General features: G+C 35.9%; 5 protein-coding genes across 6 annotated transcripts; 3 read left to right on the forward strand and 2 right to left on the reverse strand.

Moving 5' to 3' along the window:
- Positions 1-39: 39 nt before the first annotated feature.
- LOC110370796 (gastrula zinc finger protein XlCGF57.1) lies at positions 40-1501 on the reverse strand. The gene has a single exon (XM_021326761.3). It carries the CDS (start codon positions 1361-1363, stop codon positions 140-142), a length of 1224 nt encoding a protein of 407 aa, XP_021182436.3. The 5' UTR covers positions 1364-1501; the 3' UTR covers positions 40-139.
- Positions 1502-1711: 210 nt separating this feature from the next.
- Positions 1712-6414, forward strand: LOC110370795 (eukaryotic translation initiation factor 3 subunit C). Its single transcript, XM_021326760.3, has 7 exons — positions 1712-1875; positions 2050-2166; positions 2880-3297; positions 3385-3770; positions 3857-5140; positions 5252-5545; positions 5745-6414. Exons 2-7 carry the CDS (start codon positions 2074-2076, stop codon positions 5913-5915), a joined length of 2646 nt encoding a protein of 881 aa, XP_021182435.1. The 5' UTR covers positions 1712-1875; positions 2050-2073; the 3' UTR covers positions 5916-6414.
- Positions 6415-6956: 542 nt separating this feature from the next.
- Positions 6957-9490, forward strand: LOC110370874 (ubiquitin-conjugating enzyme E2 L3). Its single transcript, XM_021326863.3, has 4 exons — positions 6957-7195; positions 7596-7691; positions 8220-8406; positions 8483-9490. Exons 1-4 carry the CDS (start codon positions 7169-7171, stop codon positions 8635-8637), a joined length of 465 nt encoding a protein of 154 aa, XP_021182538.1. The 5' UTR covers positions 6957-7168; the 3' UTR covers positions 8638-9490.
- Positions 9491-9550: 60 nt separating this feature from the next.
- LOC110370940 (histone deacetylase 8) lies at positions 9551-11907 on the reverse strand. Its single transcript, XM_021326958.3, has 8 exons — positions 11642-11907; positions 11363-11552; positions 11154-11295; positions 10726-10832; positions 10464-10656; positions 10214-10386; positions 9895-10095; positions 9551-9784 (listed from the first exon to the last, which is right to left on the reverse strand). The coding sequence occupies exons 1-8, from the start codon at positions 11720-11722 to the stop codon at positions 9576-9578; spliced, it is 1296 nt and encodes a 431-aa protein (XP_021182633.3). The 5' UTR covers positions 11723-11907; the 3' UTR covers positions 9551-9575.
- Positions 11908-12440: 533 nt separating this feature from the next.
- On the forward strand, positions 12441-22440 carry LOC110370812 (histone-lysine N-methyltransferase Set8). Of its 2 annotated transcripts, none has more exons than XM_049843360.2 (6): positions 12441-12812; positions 14312-14414; positions 14678-15101; positions 16568-16758; positions 17218-17430; positions 18059-22440. In XM_049843360.2, exons 1-5 carry the CDS (start codon positions 12803-12805, stop codon positions 17423-17425), a joined length of 936 nt encoding a protein of 311 aa, XP_049699317.1. In that variant the 5' UTR covers positions 12441-12802; the 3' UTR covers positions 17426-17430; positions 18059-22440. The 2 variants fall into 2 exon arrangements, with proteins under 2 accessions (XP_049699317.1, XP_063896573.1); XM_064040503.1 differs by lacking the exon at positions 12441-12812 and adding an exon at positions 12943-12970.
- Positions 22441-22442: the final 2 nt, after the last annotated feature.

Raw genomic sequence — 22442 nt, forward strand, 5'->3', positions numbered from 1 at the left:
AACTTATTTGCTTCTGTTTGCTATTAAAATAAAAACTAATTACATTCTTATGTTTTTATTAACAATAATCATAGTGAGAATAATACAAAGGAAAAATAATGCTATTAATTTATCACATGGAATACAAGCATAATAAAGCCTAGTAGGCTTGGTCTACAGTTTCTACAATCATGTCATTAGCATCCACATCATGAGTCTTCATGTGTTTTTGTAACACCCTCTTGTTTCTCAGTTTATTACCACAGATATTACATGTAACCTCTTTGTTACCATGAGATTCTATGTGAATATTCAAACCAGCTGAAGTAGCGAACCCCTTGAAGCAGATATCACACTTGTGGGGCCTGTCTTTTGAATGTGTATGAGCAAAGTGCACTAATAAGGAATGTTTAGTTGAAAAACTTCTATCACAGCCCTTTTGTGTGCACAAGAAGGGCCTGGGCTTGTTTTGCCCAGTATGAACCAAGCTGTGAGCTCTCAAATATGATGCTCTAGTGTATGTCTTTGGACAGCTAGGACATGCAAATTTCTCGCCATTGTGAATCTTAACATGCTTGATCAATGTTGATTTAGCTGTGAACCTTTTCCCACAAGTCACACATATAAACAGCATGCGGTTGCTAGAGTGAGCCACACGAAAATGCTCCTTTAATGACTGCTTTGACTTATAAGTCTTATGGCAAAAACCACATTTGAACTGTGCAATCTCTCTATGTGATTTTAAATGCTGATTTAATCTATTAGAAGTATGGAAACTTTTTCCACATTTAGCACACAGGTACTTTCTGGTGTCAGTATGTTTAGCCATATGATACTGGAGACCATACAGCCTAGTAAATGTCTGGGAACATACAGTGCAGGCATAACGCTTCTCTCCTTCTATTCGAGGTGGTTGCTCAGTAGAAGTAATTTCACTAACAGGTGGAAGGGGGGTCAATTTGTTATCAGTCAAAGTGGTATCAAAATCTAATGTTGGATGGCTACTAAACAGTGGGACATCATACTCGTGATCTTGATAAACAACATTGATGTCGATAGAATCTATATCAGTCCTCTGTAAATTAGTGGGAGATTGTATCATTAGTATCTGTGATAACGTACTATTAGCCTTCAAACAGTTCAACTTGAAATTATAAGCGACTAAAGCTGTAGAAACACACGAAGAACATATTCCTTGAGGCCAGTTTTCTTCGTCGTCGTTCTCCAAACAATTGAGAAAAACCAAAATATCAATTAGTTTAACCTTAATCATCTCGTGTTCAATCAAATCTTGAATGTTTTTGAACATCGTCGTATCGGACTCTAAAAGACAAGTACGACATATGTTTTTTGTCAAAGGAAGAATTAACCCCGAAAACTCCATTTTTAATTAGGAAGTTCCGTGTACATTTATAGGATTTTTTATTTTTATCAGGAAACATCACATCACCTGCCTCTTGCGTAGATTTTATTTGACAATTGCTTGACATACACACACACACACGCACACACACAAAACTAGAGAGGCCAGTGACACTGAGGGCGCGAGTTGACTAGAAACTGCAGAGGCTCCTTAAAAATAAGTTACTGAATTCACGCCGTAAAAAATAATTGTTGCCGTATATAGTCAACACAATACATTTTCTATAAATACAGTAATCGCAACTAGTAAAAATGTTTTCGCAAGTTGGAACATAACCAAAGACAGCTCTGGTATTTTTTTATTTGTTTTTATATTATCTGTTTCTGTCTGGTCTATGTCTTTTTGACGTGTGTGGTGCGTCGTGGGCAGACTGGAGTTTCTCCAGTTTTATAAATATTACAAGATAGTTTCATGATTTGGACACTATTATTAGTTGTTAACAAGGAAATTGTTTATAGGACCTTTTACAGACGGTGAGTGGAATCCGTTATTGTGGATATTTTGCAAGGAGAAAGTCCTAACCTCTACCGCCCGGACAACACCTTTGATGTTCCATATTTTACGATATTTAATGGAATTTGATACCATAAGTGCACATCTTTTATGTGGATAAATTGTGAAGATAAAAGTTTTCGTTTTGTTTGTAGCTGATTATATAGAACAACGCAATCATGAGTCGTTTCTTTGCGACTGGAACGGACTCGGAGTCCGAGAGCTCGAGTGAGGACGAGCCAGTAGTACGCGCCCCCGCACCCGTCTACACGGTGAGTATCACTAAATATAAACATCAAACATAAGTATGTAATAAGATTTTCCTTCAATACCTGTTACACACATCCTTGACTTTAAAGTGCCTCATTGCATTCACTTTTTTCTAATGTGGTCTTAAAACTTTATTTACCTATATATTTATTTGTATTTAATGAATTAAAGTAAGCACTGCAATTGTCAACAATGAAAACTTCATTATCAAATCAGAACCTGGATTCATTTACTGTACTTTTCCTACATTATACAATCTAAAAAAGTAAATATTTCATACTTAAGTAAAGTAAGTAAGAGTTTCAGTTCAAAAATTGCATATTTCCCCTGAATATAATGAACATAGTTTTGGTAATAATGTTACTGAGTAATGGTAATGTTTCCATCACAATTTTATTGTTTGCATCATTTTCACTGACAAGCTTTTATAACTTGATTCATCTTATTACTTATCAATGGAACTGTTTCATAAGTTTGCATCAGTAAACTATTAGTTTTTAATTAAAGTACATTAATTGACTAAAATTGAAATTCCATACCATACAGTAAAGTTAACTGTTTTTTCATGTCTCTTAAAGAATTTGAACATTCAAATGAAATTAAGTTTAACTTATTCCAAAAAATACATATTGTCTCTTATCTTTTATTTCATTTCTGTTTTCAAATACTACATAATTTCAATAATATAAGAGACCACCATTATGTTTGCCTACAGTTCAGTGATGATGAGGAGGAAACCAAGCGCGTTGTGCGCTCCATGAAGGAGAAGAGGTATGAGGAATTGGAAGGCATCATCCATTCCCTGCGTAACCACCGCAAGATCAAAGACTTCTCCTCAGCCCTAGCTTCCTTTGAAGAGCTCCAAAGAGCTTACACAAGGGCTGCACCCGTTGTAATGAAAGAGGAAAATGGAGTTGCTCCGAGATTCTTCATTAGGGCACTGGCAGAATTGGATGACTGGGTGGTGGGTGCGTGGAATGACCGTGACAGCCGAAAGGCCTTGTCAAAGGGCAACAGCAAGGCACTCACATCACTCCGGCAGAAGTTGAGGAAGTATGCTAAAGACTTTGACGCTGAAATGTCCAAGTTCCGTGAGGATCCTGACCTGCCTGACGATGATGATGAACGTAAAGGTATTGTATAAACATATCCCATTGGAATAAACGTAAATAATTATTTTTGAGGGCTGTTGAAATATTTTTTTATTGTTTATTATTTAGATACATCTTCCTCGGATGAGTCTGACGATGAGGAGAAGGTGAAAGAGAAGCCGCGAGTGCGACGCTCCCCTGAGCCGCCACGCCGCCCTCCTCCACAAGATGACGAGTCTTCCGACTCCATGGACTGGGGATCCAACTCCTCAGACTCCAGCTCTAGCTCGGATGACGAAAACCGCGGAGCTACCACCTTCCGTGAGAGGTTCTTGAAGAGAAACACCGAGAGAGATGAAGACGAAGAAAGAGATAGGCGCAAGGCTAAGCGACGTGAGGATAGGCGTGACGCCAGAATCGGCAAGGTCAAGAAGGACCAAGCTGATGATGGTGGCGAGTGGGAAACCGTCAGGAAGGGAGCTGCTACTTCAGACAAGCCCAAGATGTTCGCTAAGGTTAGATAGTTTATATTTCATCAGTATTAAAGTTGTAACACCAATAAAATACCATTTCTTTACTAATTGATCTATACTTTTTATAGGACAGCGACATTGACGCAGCTCTGGTAGTAAAGAAACTGGGTGAAATCAGCGCAGCTCGTGGTCGCAAGCGCACGGATCGTCGTGCTCAATTGGAACTCCTGCACGAACTCCGTACTGTCGCTGCGGCGCATAATCTAGGAGACGCTCTCCAACTCAAGCTGCGTGCCGCCACTGTTGCCGCTCTCTTCGACTACAATCCCAAAGTTTCTGACGCCATGAAGCCTGAATACTGGTCGAAACTAGTCGAAAATGTTGACCACATGGTCACTTTGCTGTTGGCTCATGAAGACATGCAACTGAGCGAAAATATTACCGAGGAAAATGAACAGTTGGTTACGCCTCCATTCATGGTCCGCGGTTGTCTGTTGACGGCTTTGGAGCGACTTGACGATGAGTTCACCAAGCTGCTGAAGGAGTGCGATCCTCATTCTAATGAATATGTTGAGAGACTGAAGGACGAAGTGCGCGTCTCTGCTTTGATTGACCGCGTGTGCCAAGTGGTCGAGCGCGACGGCACTCCACAAGAAATTTGCCGTGCTTACTTACGTAAAATTGATCATCTTTACTACAAGTTCGATCCTCGCGCTGTGCGTAAGGATCTTCCTCCTGGTGAGGAAACAACCATCAAGAAGATGGAGAAATTCTGCAAATACATTTACGCACACGATGAATCCGACCGTCTCAGAACCCGCGCTATCCTCTCGCACATCTACCATCATGCTCTGCACGATAACTGGTTCCAAGCTCGTGACTTGCTACTTATGTCACATTTACAAGAAACAGTTCAACATTCTGACCCAAGTACTCAGATTCTGTACAATCGTACCATGGCCAACTTGGGTCTATGTGCTTTCCGCCGCGGAAATGTCAAGGAAGCTCATGGCTGCCTTGCTGAACTGATGATGACTGGCAAACCTAAGGAACTACTGGCTCAAGGTTTGCTGCCCCAACGTCAACACGAACGATCTAAAGAACAAGAAAAGATTGAGAAGCAGCGTCAAATGCCGTTCCACATGCACATCAACTTGGAGTTGCTTGAATGTGTTTATTTAGTGTCTGCTATGCTTATCGAGATTCCGTACATGGCTGCCCACGAGTTCGACGCTCGTCGTCGTATGATCAGTAAGACATTCTACCAGAACTTGCGCGCGAGTGAGCGTCAGGCGCTGGTGGGCCCGCCCGAGTCCATGCGAGAGCACGCGGTCGCGGCCGCCAGAGCCATGCGCCGCGGAGACTGGCGCGCTTGTCTCAACTTCATTGTCAATGAGAAGATGAACGCCAAGGTATATATTCATTTCTATGTTTATGTAATCATGCTCGAAACGATGCTGATGGAACTCAATTTTCATCAGATGACAGTCCAATAAAGCCTAACGTTAATTATTCCTTCACAGGTATGGGATCTAATGGTCGGCGCCGACAACGTTCGCGCCATGCTCGGCAGACTGATCAGGGAAGAATCGCTACGCACTTACTTATTCACTTACGCTCATGTGTACGCGTCGCTGTCGCTTCGCTCGCTCGCCGACATGTTCGAGCTACCGCGCCAGCGCGTGCACTCACTCGTCTCCAAGATGATCATAAACGAGGAGCTGCTGGCGTCACTTGATGACCCCAGCGAGTGCGCAATCCTACATCGTTCTGAGCCTACCAGAATGCAAGCTTTGGCTTTGCAGCTGGCTGATAAGGTAAGACATAAAAGAACATTATCATATTTTACTGATGTTAATTACCAAGTGTTGCCAGCTGTACCAGGGCCAATCCGTAAGCGTGATTGATGATCATCACTTTTCTGTATGAGAAAAAGCATATAGAGTAGCAGTAAAACGCTAACGATGATGAAACTCATTGCAAAATTGATGTAATGTCATTTTTGTATCTTCGCAGGTCGGCAATCTAGTAGACTCAAACGAGCGCATATTCGAGAAGCAAGGCTCGTTCTTCCAGCGCGGCGGTGGCGGCGGGCGCGGGGAGGGCCGGCAGCGCGAGCGGCCGCGCGAGGGCTGGAACCGGCGCACGCGCAACCGACGCCGCGACGACGAGCGTGGGGATGACTAACATTACCTCCGAGATATGAAGAAGACCAGTCGATTTGTTTTATAGTGGATGATCAAACAATAGCTAAACAGTATTCGTGTTACTAGATGATTTATGTGAAGCAAAGTGAAACATGACTTCATAATTCAAATAAACAAAATCTACTGGTCCTCATTATAATCTGTCACAATAATCCGATTGGAACTTCATTTGTATGCCGTTTTATAAGCTCATAGACATTGAAAAAACAATTTATTTGGTATATTTTATAGGAGGTTGTAGTTATATAAAACTATGTAAGTGGAGTACAGTTATCTTTCATTTTTACGTTTGTATAATGGTGGTAACGTTGTAACCAATATTATGTATTTATTTATGATAGATACTACATACATATATACCATAATTGCAGCCATTTGTAAAACCTACACAAAATTATGCCTTCAGTCGCATTCGTTACAATGTTACTTAGTCCTCACAATCCAGTCGTCGTTACAATAAATAAAATATATCAAAATGCTATTTTATTTCAATGGTTTCCGTAAAGCTAAAATTTTGAAAGATTCTGTTCTGAAATTATCCATTTCAGAGAACAGAACCTTTCAAAATTCTAGATCTCCGACGAAGATGGTAGTAGTAGATATAAGTAGATACTCTCGGCATATACAAATGTGTGGTAGATGCACTATGCATTCACAGCTATGATGAAAACAATAATTTGATGATGAGGGTACCTACAATGCAACATAGGTATATTTTTTTTCTCCTCCGGTACATCAAATCATCATCGAATCCATCTATGATCCATCTAGCGTGGAAAGCACAATAGATTTAGCTATGTTCTGCTATAAATACCTAGAGGGCACCACTCACTATTTAGATTTAGTAAGCGACGTTTTGTTTTATCAAAATCCTTGGACACGTTTATAGTTTTACTCATAAGGCTTATTATTATTTACTAAACAACCTTTTATCGAAAAGCGCAAAAATAAATCTTACAAGAATATTAATGTAAATATAATTTATATTTTTTTATCGTAACATTAACTGGATAGTTTTGATAGTTCAATGCACTAACATAACGTTGCAAAATTTTGTTGGTGTTCGTCGCATTTTGCAGATAATATTTCAGCATTTTGCGGACAAATCCTGCTATAATTTGTTTGTACCATATAATTATGGTGTTTGTGTGGAACTGTATATAAAATAAAGAAGATTTTTTGAAGAATCATTGTAACAAATCTTAGGTTGGGACTTTGACAGATTCTAATATAATGGCTGCAACGAGGAGACTACAGAAGGTGAGACATCATTTTTCTGTGACTTAACTTCTTCTTCGTCATCGCCTTTCTTGTATTTGCTCAGTAAATTCGATAAGTATTCATATTGTATGCCTAATGACGTCCTGCAATATTTCTTTAGCAGGTAGAAAACAAACCGAAAAGTGTAGCTAGATTAAGAAACACCGCAGCGGCCTATTTTATTATTGATACATAGTGAAATCATCGACCTATTAATAAAAGTATACAAATAGTTTATTCGTGATTCCGGTATACTAGTACTACTAGGATTTTACTTTATCTAGTTTTGGTTATAAGCTCTATTGCTTTGAAAAAGAGCAAAGAGAGCAAATGGAAAATTTTAGGGATTTCCATGTTGCATGATTCCAACGGCTAAATGTATTATTGTCCTTATTTTCAGGAACTGAATGATATTAGGCAATCAGGCCTAAAGTCCTTTAGGGACATACAAGTGGATGAATCCAATATTCTTACATGGCAAGGATTAATTGTTCCTGTAAGTATACAAACTATCCTGTTGATTTTATGAGGGGGGAAAATGGGAATTAGAAAAATGATCTGTGGGTTATTTCTTGGGTTTTATTTCTAATGATTTACTGTAGGTACTCTTTGATATAGTAGGATAACAGTCATGTTTGTGTACAGCTCACAATGAGTCATAATTTTTTATCTAGAAATTTCTATTAAAAGTAATGAAATTTTAGATATCAGAATGTAATATGAGATTTATTTACAACAATCTTGTTTATAATCAAAGTGTCATAAAACACTAAATTACTTATATACAATCTAATAAAACTGAAAAGATTATGCATCAATGTACCAGGTGCTGTACTTTCCCATTAGTTTTTCTGTAGTTCCACTTTGTCTAAACTTTAGTCTCAAATGCATTATTTTTGGCCTTGAAAGACTGTTGAAGTGGTCCAATAAGATTTGTAACTTTCTTATTTCAATATTATGCCTATTGTAGCTGACTAAAGAAAAGCGGTCAACCAATACTAAATCAATATATTTCAACTTCCAGGACAATCCTCCTTACAACAAGGGTGCTTTCCGCATTGAGATTAACTTCCCCGCAGAGTATCCATTCAAGCCTCCTAAGATTAGTTTCAAAACAAAGATTTATCATCCTAATATTGATGAGAAAGGTCAAGTGTGCCTGCCAATTATTAGTGCTGAAAACTGGAAACCTGCCACCAAGACTGATCAAGGTATATAACATAAAAAGTTGATTCTTTAACTACATGTTTAGAGCGTCTTTGCTAACTACAATTTTTCTAATTCCAGTTATTCAAGCTCTAGTGGCCCTTGTCAACGACCCTGAGCCTGAACACCCATTGCGTGCAGAACTTGCTGAGGAGTTCCTTAAAGACAGGAAGAAGTTCACAAAAAATGCAGAGGAATTCACTAAAAAACACAGTGAAAAGCGGCCCACAGACTAAAGTAGCTAATTGAATCATTGTTGTTTAGCTTGGATTTGCAGCAGTGGAGCTAAACTGCCCTTTTTGTAGCAATTTCTGAGAGTAAGTTATTAAGGATGCATTTATTTTTCCAAGACAGTATTTATAAGATCTTCTGAAATAGTAGAAATGCACTGTCGTTTATAAATCCAGATCAGTTCCATTGCTGTAGGCTCCAACTAATTTTGCATTTGATTTTACACTGGTACTAGCTTTTGAATCACCTTGCTTGCAATGCAAACATAAGCACTTATAAAGAATTAGGTAAATAGAAATCGGAAAATGTAAAATGCTAAGTGCTTTAGAGATTTTGGTATTAAGTTGGGTAAATATTTTTTTATTTAATTTTACAGTCAGCACTTTAAATCACAGAAATCTCCAAATTTATTTAGTCTTGCAAAGGAATTTATTACCTGCTTATGTTGTTCCTGAAGGAAGGTAGCTTTTATCTATGTAATGTTGTATGTAAACTAATGCTATGTAAATAAATGAAAAACCTGTGTTAGCAGATCCCAAGCTAAGAGTTAACCTTTTGAACAAATTGTCCATAAATCAGTTGTAATTCCATTATAGTGTGCTTTTTTTTTATTTAAACAGTATATTAAGAAGTATGTGTCGTGAATTTAATATCAACTGAAGATGAAGATTCTTTAAGGGTTGCCCAACAAGAGAAAGTGATCATGACCTTTGATTGCAATACAACATCATATGATTGATCCCCAGGACACAAGACTATACTTATGTTTAATTTTACTACATGTCAATGTTACTTGGTAACTTACTGTGTGCTGAACAGTTCAGTGCGAACTTTAAAAATATATTTTTTTCGAATTTATTTATGTTTTATTTACTAATATTAATGTAGGTATTTTAAAAGGAAGTATGAAATAAAACATAAAAGTTATGTAAAATATATTTCATTAGTCAGTGAATGCATAAACATCATCAGTCACAAGTTTTTCCTCCTTAGTTTGTTGTTCAGAAATAAATATCCTTACTTTCTGAACTGATGTCAATTTGCTATCAGTCTTTACATGTGATGGTTTTATCGGGCTTGGTTCAGTCCTTATTCTTTTAGGGCCTGCTGGTCCTGTAGTTTCAGATTGTCCTAAATACATTTCTAAATTACCTGAAACAAGTAATTGTTTTATATTGTTTGGCCACATATTTTAGGTATGTATTCTTTTGTTTTTTTTTTTTAAGTTAGGTTAGTACAGACAAAAACTCTAAATCTCTCACCATTTATTTTCTTAATACAATCTTCAACATAGGAACTTCTGTTACTATCTTTACTCATAGTAGGCTCCACTGCTATTGTGTAGCCTGGACCGTACCGTGGCCAGTGAGTATGGTCTGGTATTTGATCATCCAAGTCTACTCCAGCTACAAGAGCTGTTATAGACACCCACAATCGTGCCGCATTTGCATGATTGTATCCACCTGAACAAGCAAACCATTGATCATCAATATAGTTCTGTAAAAAACTCACAATCTCTCAACTCAACTCTTTACCATGCATACCATACTCATTCCATGGTTAAAAAAAGTAAGATTTTACCTCCACCTAACAGTAAGGTAGGTTTTCTTTTGTCAAGCACAAGCTTCAAACAATAACAGTAGCTGCGTGTAGTGAGATTGGCGCCACCGTTCGGATCCCGCGCACATGCGTCTGCTCCACACTGAACCACAATGGCGTCAGGATTGAAATAGTCATATACTGAGTTAAATACTCTAAAAAATAAGATAGTTTGTTAGTATAATTGTCTGGTATATTTTTAGATAAATACTGCATAATGTCAATAGCATACTTCTCAAAAGCGTACTCCATTGTATCATCACAATATGAAGCATGCAAAGGAAAGTTACATGAGTATCCTGTCCCATTGTCTTTGCCAATTTCATCAATGTTGCCAGTCCCAGGGTAAAATCCTGGTTCAAACTTGTGGAAAGAGAGAGTAAATACAGATTTAGACTGGCTGTATGCATCTTGTACGCCATTTCCTAAAAGCATTTGGTAAATGAAGGATAACCAAGAAAATCAAGCTGGAGATTACAAAATTAAATATATACCATGATGCACATCCAAATCAATGTATAATACTTTAGGAAACTTTTTCCTTAATTGCTCAATAGCTATTACAATGTCATTAACATAACAGAAGCCTTCAGCCCGGGACCTGAAAAATACAAACAAAAATTTAGTTTGAACAACATCTAAATACACACTTGCATATAGGTATGAACATTCTTTATTTTGTTTTTGTACCAGATAGCCTTTTATCATATATCCAAAAATTGTTGCAAGGTAACTGATTATTGTATAAATAGCCTTTGTCCTTTCTTAGGCTTTAGTTAGAGTCTAAGGTTTAGACTATCTCTGTGCCACTTTTATTTAAATTACTTCAGTAAAAGTGTGTACAAATTCTGAAGTAAATGTGTGACAGACACTAGTTACATTCACATCCATCATATTATTAGGGATAATCATTTGATTTTACCTGTGTGCATGATGCCAACCACCGCACCAGTTGATTGCAACATTAGTCATCCCAAGCAGCAGGCACCTGGCTGCAGTTAAAGAGCCACCAGCAATGGTTGACACCAATCCGAACATATCAGAGACAGGAGGACAATCATATCCTATAAAAAATATTTGTGAAGAATTTTCATAAATTCCCATATTTTTTTTATATTATTTGCTACATACCAATGCCATACTCCTCATCTTGAGTGTTACTCATATAATCGTCATCAACTTCAATGAACTTCTTCAAATGATCGAGATATTGCTCAGAATGGAATTCTTTCATATCTTTGTAGGTTGCTGGGACAGACCTCACGACCGTAAGCCGTTTGTGGAGATTGTAAGCCTTTATTAAATCGTGTACCATGGTAGCCTACAACAATTCACGTAATTAACTTATTGTTAACAAACAGTAGTAGAAACCATAATAGAAAGTTTGATATTTCATTAATTAAAAGTTACCCTTTTTTCGACAGCTGGCAATCGGTCGCATTCTTCAATTAGTTTTTCATCCCAAACATAGCATGGAGATTTACCACTCATTTTGCGCAGTGTCAAAATAAAAATAAGGTAAACACGCTTTTAATCCCACTCCACATAAACAGATCTCTGTAAATAAAAGCTTTAAAACATGACATTCAACTATATTTTTCTTCCTTTCGTAGACTGCGCGCCAATTTTCCTCATCTGATTTTGACATTTATCTAAGTTTGATGCTACAAAAAAAAACTTTAACATAGACAATAGAATAGTAAAACTACGAAAATAGTGGTGACGAAAATAGTTTTCTGTTAATTGATTAATTAATTTCAGTTTAGACAGTAGGTGCAAATAATTTCATATTTGTTTTTAATAAAAAAAGTTTTCTGTTCATAGGAACAAGTTTACGACAAAGTTATGATAAATATGTCTAATAAAATATGTCTATGATAAATATGTTCCGATTTACCAAAAACTGATCGCCAAAACGATGACTATGATTCTCATAAATATCAGAAGTTTTGGTTATTGTATTTTTTTGGTGGGTAAAAAAATCAAAATCCTTCTTTATAAGGTCAAAATGCTGAGGATGTTATTTTATCAGACAACTGCCAATAATGGTGCATGTTTTTAGTTTTGTTTTAATTTTATAATTCTGTGTATAATGAAATGCATCACATTCCATCAAAGACAAATGATGCTTTTCAAAATAGAAAAAAAATATTTTGCTTATCTATGACGAAACTTTTTAAATTCATTGGCTAAAACATATTTCAATGACCAATCAAAAGAAAGCAGCTTAGGAAAAACAAGCGTCCATTTTCTACAGAAATCGTAATAATCAGTCTTGACGTTTTCAAAGAAATTGAATGAATTAATAATATTTTTTACTGAAATAGATGAAAAAGTGATTATTATCTCCTGTTCTGTAGATTAAGTAATACGAAAAACATTAAGAAAATGAAAAATACGTGACAAGAAAAAGATAAATCACATGATAATTTTCTTGCGATCCTAATATGACAAGGTCTGTTACAAAATATTGGTAACTCGAGCCAGTCTGGTTTTGTTTGTGTCTAGTTTGTGCACTTGTTCGATGGTGTTTCGTGATTTTATAACAGCAATTATCAAGTTCAAGTGGAAATGGTTCGAGGTTAGTATAGCGTATTTACATAACTATACATAAAATTGTCACGATGTCCATGTTATGTTTGACCGCGGCATCCTTTGTTCACGGTACCCTCTTCTGCTATCCTGTCTTCTAACACGCCTCTTCGTAAGCACATTCTTCTTAAAATATGCATCTTATGCGTATGTAATACCAAAATCGATATAACGTTAAAGTTGTTATCACATGCCCATTCTAGAAATTAATTCAGTGATGGTAAGATATGGACGCTAACCTAAATATTCCTGTAAAATGTCTAATCTAACCTAAATGGCGGGATCCCACTAGTCTATGGACAATATGGTTATAATAAGATTGTCTGGCATGATTTACTCTATATTTAAAGTTTTTGTGAAATGTATATTTTTTTATTATTTCTCCTAAATTACAGTATTTAAATAGGCCATGTGATTAGATAAAACAGGCACTGTGCTTCACACACGAAAAAAAAGCATAAATTATCATGCATACTTAGAAAGCTACATGTTTTTGTACTTACTATACATTCTACTACATAACCTATTACTTCCAATATCTAAAGAATTTATTGATGAGTTGGCAAAGATAAGGCTGTTTCAGCCACCTGTCAGCTTTTCATCATGTTCAGAATCAATTTACTAAAATTTATTTATATTATTGTAGCCATCGGAACCCTAACAAAAAAATCAAAATTTCATATTAATTCTTCATTTAATTTATCATAGTCGTGTTTCCCATTGGACTTTGACCCATTTGTGTGCACTTGACTTTCCTCACTTCGTGCCTTTGATCCGTAAAAACCCCAAATATCTAATTCTTGATTGGAAGAGTTTCTACTAAGTGTAGTGTTGCATCTACTTTATAACTTTACTAATCATTATTTTGGTATTTAATTGGTTTTAATATTAAATATATTAATTTACGCAAATATTGACCCATTCATTATATTTCTAAGTCTTGAAATGCATGAGTAAATCATATATATATTTTTTTTTATGCGGTCTGATCGCAATCACATCAAAAAATCCATTTAAAACGATTTTTTGACATATTTGTTAAATTAAGCATTACTTAAATAGCAAAAATATATATATTTTAAAGCATATCACCATTTAGTTAGTTACTGAACAAAACTGACAATGACTGAGGAAAAAAATATTAAAATTTTGAGGTACATATTTGCATTGTTAACTAAATAATATTTTATTTATTAATTTATATAAAATTTCTCACAGCCTTGTTAACTCTAAGAATGTGCATGTCCTCATGTAAATCTATCCTTGTCAATTGGTTTATAGCTATAAGTTATAACCATTAAAATATTTCATTTAAATTAATCACAAACAAAAAAGTTTTGAAGCAAAAATATTTGTTTTGCATGAGCCATCTCATCTCATTATGAATAAAAAACAAATATTTCATTTACCTAAAGAATTGAACAAAGTTATGTTTGTAGTAAAACCTCTTTAGTTACAAAGTTAATTCGTTGATGGTATGGTTTGCAGCCAGTAGCTTGATGGCAGCCCAGGAGGGCGTGAAGACCCCCCACCGCATTGAACTATGCGAGGAGAAGCCTGTCAGACCTACGCGCAACTATAGAAAGCGCAGGTAACTGAGGCACTATTACTTTTATTCATTTTAAACCCCCCACTTTATAATTGCATCATGAAATCTATAGTCACATCTGCTGGGATCATGGTGAAGTTTGTCCTGTAGTGCATCATAGAAATACTTATTTATATTCATAACAATATCTATACTTATTTAAATGTATTGATTGTAAAAAGTTGTTATATGGGAACCTCCTTATCTATGGTTGTGGTTATTTCGACATTGATAATTCAATTTTTGACATGAAAATCTTCTTATAGGATTATAGCAGCAGCACAGCCAAAGACTGAGAATGCGGAAATAACTTCTGAACCTCCATTAAAAAAGATAGAATTGAGATCGAAGCCACTGAAGACTAGCAACGGTATTACCAATATGACAAACGGACATACATTGAGGTCGAGAGCGGCGCGCGCCGCCGCCCGCGCTGCAGAAAGTCATAAACTGACTGAATATTTTAAGGAAGAGCTCAAAAGTCCCAAAGTCGAGCCCCCACCTTCGCCACCCCCCATCGAAAAAACAATTAACAAAATAGAAAAAGTTGTCAATGGTGACACAAACCATAAACTAACGGAATATTTCCCAGTAAGGCGTAGTGTAAGGAAAACTTCCAAATGCGTTATGGCAGAGAAAATGAGGGACTTGGAAAGGGCTGTGAGGGAACAGAGGGAAGATGGACTACAAGTAAGTAATATTAAAGTCAAACATATACAGAATTTAGATAACAATCGCAAAATAATATTATCCAAGATCATAGTTTTCAATATGACTGCTAGACAATTGTGGCTTTTAATGTAATTTCCAATAACTATAATACCATAAACCATTCTAGTTAATTCTGGAAAAACATAAAAATACATAACATGACACATAATAAATTTTCCCCTTACTGAGTAGATAAGCCTAACAATTTACATAATTGAAACACTTATATCAAAAAGTACTTTTGTCCAATTTCGAATCAAGATAAGTTGATGAACTAAAGTTCGATAACCATTCGTAATTATTTCCTGTAAGTATTTTACGAGAAAGACACAATAAGAACAAAATAGATTTTATTATCTATAATTACAAGAGCAACAAATTATTAAGTCTTTGAAAAGTAGGAAAAATAAATGTTGCATCATAATGCTTATGGCTATGAGCATGTGAAACATCATTACTCATTTGCCACTGGCTCTAGATAATATCTATACTTAATTCTAATGATTCAACAGTATGCAATGTTTGGTACATATAATAGGAGTATGAATGCAAAAAGTACTAAGATTCAAACTTTACATGACGCAACGTGTTACAAACTATGCTTAAGATGTGTAGTAACAACATAAAACAATGATATTAATACTAATATTAGCCTTACGCTCAAAAAAACGCGGTTAATATTAGGTAAGGACAGATAACTTCCTTCCACGATCGCCAGTGCAGGTTACAGTATAGATAAGCCTAGATATGTGCAACATCAAGGTCGTTGGTTGCTATCCGACGAACTGTTTACAGATTACGCTCATGACGAGACTATTCTATTAGTCTACAAAGATAACGAGATTTCGTAATTCATGTGCTTTCATATCTGAAATGACTAATGCAACTATTGCAAAATATCGTTGCATCCGCTATGCGATGTGCTATGACTATTGTTTTCAGTATCTTGTAACGATCTTTTCTAGGTTTCTATTTCTGGTTGACCGACGACCCCTTGCTCTAATAGGTCGTTGACATTTATGAAAAGGGTAATCTTAGGTCTTCATTAATAATTATTATGGATCAGTCTTTAATGTGACCAGTCATGGGTATTAACGACTAATAATAATCTGCTTCTTCTATTTCGAAACACAAACTGGGTAACTGCACGTTGTTATGTAATATCCATTATACCAAGCTGACTTCTGACATTTCTTAAAATAGTACATACAAGATTTAAATTGATTTAACTTGAAACATAAATAGTTAGGTAACTGTATAAAACGGATGCATCTATTCATGCACTCATTTGCATAAACCAATATAATAAAACTGTTTATTACCGTGACCTTTTAAACAACACATACAATGACACCTACGCAGTACTTCACAGGTCACCTATTCGCCTTTACCATAAAATATTTTAACATTTGCTATAAATTAACAACTTTATGTCTTTGCAATAGGTCGCATATTTCGACGGCAAGGGCCGAGGCGTGATAGCGACGCGTCCGTTCGGCCGCGGTCAGTTCGTGGTGGAGTACGCTGGGGAACTAGTGGGCGTGGCCGAGGCGCGGGAGAGGGAACACAAATATGCGCAGGACCCGGAGGCCGGCTGCTATATGTACTACTTTAGACACGGAGACCAACAGTATTGGTAAGTGTCTTTACAAAAAGATCTTAGATGCTTTTAATGTGACGTGTCTTTAAGAATGATGCAGCTATTGAATTAAATGACAAGAAGCGTATAAGATGTCATCCTATTAAAAATAAATTGTAGACCAATTATTACGTCCTAGCTTGTAATCTCATGAACCAGCGCGTCAATTTGCGCGTATAGATGCAGTAACGTCACAATTTGCGTCACTGCCATATATTAAGTTATGTTTTTGAATATTAATAGAGTGATGAAATTTTCCCTATATTTGAATCATCATAATATTTTAAGGAATTAAATTGTTTGAGACTTCATGACGCTATACTAATAAAGATCGTCCAGATCATCCCTAAAGGGTGGATTGAAAAGCCCACTTATTTTCCACTTTTTACTGAGCCATATACTAAGTCTTACCTGTCTTTCCACTATTGTACATCCTAATCAACATTCAATCCACAGTATCGACGCGACAGCAGAATCCGGTCGCCTAGGGCGCCTAGTGAACCACTCTCGCAACGGCAACTTATCTACAAAGGCGGTGTGGGTAGACGGGCCGCGGCTTGTACTGCTGGCTGCCCACGACATCGCGCCGGGCGAGGAACTCACCTACGACTATGGAGACCGCTCCAAAGAGTCGCTGCAGCACCATCCCTGGCTTGCGCTTTGACCTGGGTGAGATATACTATATTTTGTGACCTTGTAGACTTGTGTTTTTGGAGAACGGTGTGTTTTAGAGAAGCAGGCGTTAGATGGTCTATGGGAAACTAGTGTAAAGGAATGAGGAACACATATTTCCTTTCTTTAAGGATACAGTCGGTCTATTTAAATTTTAAAGCAACAGACCCTTGAGTGTAGGAGTGATAGAATTTACGTTAGCTTTTTAAAGACCTTCCAATTACCATAGCTTATAAGAAAACAGATTCTAATCCGAAAAGTGACCTTCTTACAAGTGACAGTCTTTGTAGGTAATATTATTAGATTCTATTGATTTCAGACACTGATAATTTTGTTGCTATGGTTATTAAATTGTGTAATTTCCGTGACTGTCTCTGTAAAAATTGATATTATGTGTGTGTTTGTTACCCCATGTCTTTGAGGCGACCGATGCTCGATGTTATACTATGAAAAAAGGAGTAAGGTATGCCAATGGTTAAGGGCCGGCGTCTAACGGGGATGTAAATAAACGTATTTACACAAATCGTCCTTTATCACACAAACGCCGGCCCTTAGAAAAAACAAACACAAAAAATAGCAGGAAAATAAATAAAAAATAATATTAAATAATTTGTATTTCTTACAGGTATGGTCAACGAAAATCTCATTGGACTACTAAGAATTATTTATTAATTTAGTCTTAGTTACTATGAAGTTTGTTTGTTATGAAGTTTTATGTTGATTGGACATTAATGTGTTTAGTAGTGAGACAAGTGGCCTAACACTCTCGGATACATGACGGAGTGGTCGGTTCACGATATATAAACTGCCTTAAACCACTCGTGGTTATGTGACTAAGATATGGAAATATTAAAGACAATGTAAGGAGGTAACGTCAAAGCAGTTGTATATCCGTAAGGAGTATGGACCTCTTGGCATTCGACGGAAAACACTTAGTCATATTGCAAATGACTGAATTTATACAAAGATTTGTATAAAATACGAAATGTACTGACTAAAATGTAATTAAGAGCAATGTGTGTTGCTTATTAGATTCGAGGGACAGAAGTTAACTTATGAACCAACTGTTTTGACGATCTCTACAGTACCCAAAAGATGTTAGAATGTTTGTAAGCAAGTTGGGTTTCTTTCTGTACGTTAACGTTTTGTAATAGTATTGAAGTGTGTATCAGTATTTCATGTTGGTTTTGTGACGAGAGTAATCTCAGGTCCATAGACAATTGGTGAACGTGAATACTTATTTAGATAACAAAGTCTATGGTTTTTCTAAATAGTAGTGACGGTAAAGAGGGTGAGTTCTATGTTGAAAATGGAGAACGTGGAGTTATAGAACAATATTCAGTGGACGTTAAGATTTGATTATTGAGGCTTAATAAAGAGGCCAAATTAACAAAGTAAAGGTAATAATCAATTATTCTTGCGTTTGACGTCCGCTGAGTATAAATTATACTTTCGACTAGGTATCTTAAAACAGGGATATATTGTTATACAAAATTGTTCCAATGTAATAAGAACTATTTTGGGTAGACTATAAGTCCAATGTAAGAGATATCCAGTAGATAGTTAAATTGATATAGAATGTTGCAGAGTGCCTCAAGTACTTGCTAAGTGTACTTGGCAAACGGAAGCAACGCTTGACACGGCTAAGTACGTCACATTTTTATTGAATCGACGTCGGCTTGAAGAAAAATGACAAGATTTTTGTAGTTAGGGTAAGGAAACAATGTTGTCTGGACAAATCTGACATAATAATTAATTATAGTCTAGACTACCGCTTGAAGGCAACTTGGGTGTCCATTTCTAGGAAAACATGGCGACGGTAATGTCAGTTCCTAGTTGTCGCTCTCCTCCAAGCCGTCTCAAATGGAAGTTTAGCGGAGATGAATGATACCTACAAGGTACAAAATGACCAAGACATGACGATGGCAGACTGTTCCAATATCAAAGATTTGCTACCAGCCACGATACAAACTCGGTCGCGACACAAACTCGAATAGTTTCCTATTTATAATTAGTTATAATTTGTTTTATAAAATAAGTAAATATTTTCAGAAAGACGGTGAGGTTGTAAGACTTGCTCATTGCGTGTTGATGATATTTTTAATATTTTGAGTCCTAAATTTGTCCAAAGTCCGTATATGTGCTTCGTATTGTTTGAATCCTTCATTTATTTTTAGTAGAATAATATTATTTGAAATTCGTGCTGTATTCATTCGTAAAGCGATGCTGAGATTGCCCACCGAAGTGAGAAATTAGGCTTCCATCCATAGAGTTACATCATAGAACACCATTTATAGCAATAACATACATTAAATAAATATAGAATATTATTAGGCGCCGTTCACTTTGTAATATGTGATGAAGACGAACACTCCAAACATAGAGAACAATTATTTTTTAATATTAGATTTTGAGGCAGAACTGAATCGGTTTCGATACTAAGATCGTATATCAGAGATAATTTTATAAAACGATCGCAGTGGGTGTAATGACTAGACCTGAATAAATCGAGAAAACCAACGTTGAGTTGCGTATTTAGTTACATCGGATGGTACGCTTATTGTAGCACGTAAGTCCAGGTAGAATGGCACGGAAATTATTTGCCAAACTATTGCCGAGCATACTAAATTAGTAACGAGTATTTAATAATTAAAAATGTGTATCATTATTTGAACTATTGAATCAATGGTAAAATAATATAACAGTAGTTTGCTCGCGAGACTCGTATAGTGATTATAAGCGTATGTGATAGAGACTATCCTCGATAGTAAGTAAATACGAGAGATGGAGGTGTTCTCTTGTGGAAGTGAAGTAGCGCCCGCATCGCGCCCGACCTCGGTACAAACGCCTTATCGTCTAACCTTGACGGGAAAGCATTTTTGATACATGTCAGAAGTAGAAGGGATTTTTGTAATACTAAGAAATTTTTATATGTATCGTAGTATATGATGGTAAGTTATGCAGCTGGTGGGTAGCAGTGGTCACCAAAAGAGTAATATTAAAGTAATATTGTTAATGATAATATAGTTGGGTTAGCCAGTCCCTGTACCTTTGTATTTCAGCTTGATACACTTTTTTGCGCCATTCGGATTTTCAAATTATGTGTTACGTTTTATACTATGGGATTATCAAAATTAATGTGTAGAAATTAATATTAAGCGGCTGGCGAACCTAATAAGAATAATGTTATTGTACCGATCGTGCACTTCATTTTTCCTACTTTAACATAGGCTAATGTAGCTGGATCTAATCTAAAATTGAGTGAAACGCGTATTTATCACGTGTGAACTTGACACAATTTATACGCTTACAGCATTTGATGCCAAATGATTGAGTGCAGCGGAGCTCTCCCAAGCTTCACTCGAGGATCCAGCAACATTACACCGCTATTGTATTGCTTTTGTAGTTCCTACTTCCTCTAACTTGTTACTAACGTGTGACTTCGTAACCTACTATCCCTATTGTTATCTACGTCGCTGCTACAAAGTGTTATATTTTATTACTGTCTACGATGAAATTAGTGATACTTACATAAAACTTGTTAGTTACATACCTCCCTAATCGAACTTCTTTACAAATACTAGGTTAGTAAATCATTTTAATTAAATTAAATAGATTAATATATTTGTATTTGAATGCATTTTGTTTGAATCAAAATGATGATTGTGCTGCGATTTTAATCAGTTTGCTCTACAGATTTTTGTATTTCGTCGTTTACATGTTACGGAAACATAACTGTGATAACGAAAAGCTGTCATCTTAGCTAAAGAAATTCATGAATAAAGGTGTAGATTGATATTAGCTTATGTTTTTAATGAAACTTGTAAATATTTGATGACATGCGTCCAAAGAATCTGTCGATTAAACTAGATTATTGCTGGATTTTAGTATGATATTTTTTTTATTAGAATCCCATTTTATGCCGAACCGAAATGTTTTATGCAATTATTATAGTTCCATTAAAATTTGACTTGTAGTACCTAGTAGATATTTTATTCCCGGAAATATGATCGAAGCGAGAAATCTTCGTTTGAAATAATATCACGCTCAGATAAGCTTTCGCAATAAGATCTGTGCTGATTTCAATGAAATTGCCTTATCAAGACAAACCAAAGACGGCTAGTGACGTCATTGCCTAGACGCAGAAACCCTTCAAACGTCATTTTTATGAATTTGAGTAAGCTGCCGAATTTTGGAGATGACCACAGGTCAAACTGATTTAAATACCCATTGGTTTAATGGCCAGAATCAGATAACATTGAGCTTCAAGTATGTTTACAGTATGTGAATAAATATATCTAGTACCACATTACATTGATAACTTGTGCACTGCCTGCGGTACAGGCAAATAATTTGTTTGTTTAGCGCTTATATTGTTGATGAATAACTTAATATAATTCCTAGGTTGATAAGCGATTATTTATACTTGAAAATAATAATTGTAAATCATTGAAGTTATTGTTAGACCTACTCCACTGCTTATGTAACTGCTGTCTAGTTGAGCATTGTATAGATGTTATCTTGGGAAATGTGCTTTTTACGCAAACACTCTAAAATGTCGACTCTGCTATAAAGTGCGTTTTCGCAACAAATGTAATTTAATCAATTTATAAATCCTACGTAGCAGTTGTGCAGTGGAAAGTCAATTTAAATTTCAAGTTGATTTTTATTCTCTTCATATTACACAATGAAATTTATAATTACTATACGCTGCTAGTGACCGAATAAAGTTTTTTAATACAAATAATATATTTTTATAAATCCGAAGTTACTTTCCTGAAACAGTTTTATAGAACACATTTTATATTCCTTGTGAAATATGAAGCGATGGAAATTGCAAAAGGATTGGAACTATGATTATTATAACAGTATTGTTAACGGCTATTTTCCTAAGTAGCGGTGTTATGAGACTTAATAATTTATTTTAAAATGTGGGCCGCCACACTGCCCTAATAATAATCAGTAGTGATTGAGAAATTGGGTGAAATATAAAAAAATGAACTTTGATC

The sequence above is a fragment of the Helicoverpa armigera genome, chromosome 22, assembly GCF_030705265.1.
Source record: "Helicoverpa armigera isolate CAAS_96S chromosome 22, ASM3070526v1, whole genome shotgun sequence".
Classification (NCBI taxonomy): Eukaryota; Metazoa; Arthropoda; class Insecta; order Lepidoptera; family Noctuidae; genus Helicoverpa; species Helicoverpa armigera.

Bases quoted from the DNA above. Each gene is read 5' to 3' on its own strand.
- LOC110370796 (XM_021326761.3), bottom strand. From the start codon at position 1,363: ATGGAGTTTTCGGGGTTAATTCTTCCTTTGACAAAAAACATATGTCGT.
- LOC110370874 (XM_021326863.3), top strand. From the start codon at position 7,169: ATGGCTGCAACGAGGAGACTACAGAAG. The intron at 7,692-8,219 runs GTAAGTATACAA...TTCAACTTCCAG, and splicing joins GGCAAGGATTAATTGTTCCT to GACAATCCTCCTTACAACAA. The intron at 8,407-8,482 runs GTATATAACATA...TTCTAATTCCAG, and splicing joins TGCCACCAAGACTGATCAAG to TTATTCAAGCTCTAGTGGCC.
- LOC110370812 (XM_064040503.1), top strand. The intron at 15,102-16,567 runs GTAAGTAATATT...TCTTTGCAATAG, and splicing joins AGAGGGAAGATGGACTACAA to GTCGCATATTTCGACGGCAA. The intron at 16,759-17,217 runs GTAAGTGTCTTT...TTCAATCCACAG, and splicing joins CACGGAGACCAACAGTATTG to TATCGACGCGACAGCAGAAT.
- LOC110370795 (XM_021326760.3), top strand. From the start codon at position 2,074: ATGAGTCGTTTCTTTGCGACTGGAACGGACTCGGAGTCCGAGAGCTCG. The intron at 2,167-2,879 runs GTGAGTATCACT...GTTTGCCTACAG, and splicing joins CCCCCGCACCCGTCTACACG to TTCAGTGATGATGAGGAGGA. The intron at 5,141-5,251 runs GTATATATTCAT...ATTCCTTCACAG, and splicing joins ATGAGAAGATGAACGCCAAG to GTATGGGATCTAATGGTCGG.
- LOC110370940 (XM_021326958.3), bottom strand. From the start codon at position 11,722: ATGAGTGGTAAATCTCCATGCTATGTTTGGGATGAAAAACTAATTGAA. The intron at 11,553-11,641 runs GTAACTTTTAAT...GAATTGTTGTAG, and splicing joins TGCCAGCTGTCGAAAAAAGG to GCTACCATGGTACACGATTT. The intron at 10,387-10,463 runs GTATGCTATTGA...CTTATTTTTTAG, and splicing joins ATGGAGTACGCTTTTGAGAA to AGTATTTAACTCAGTATATG.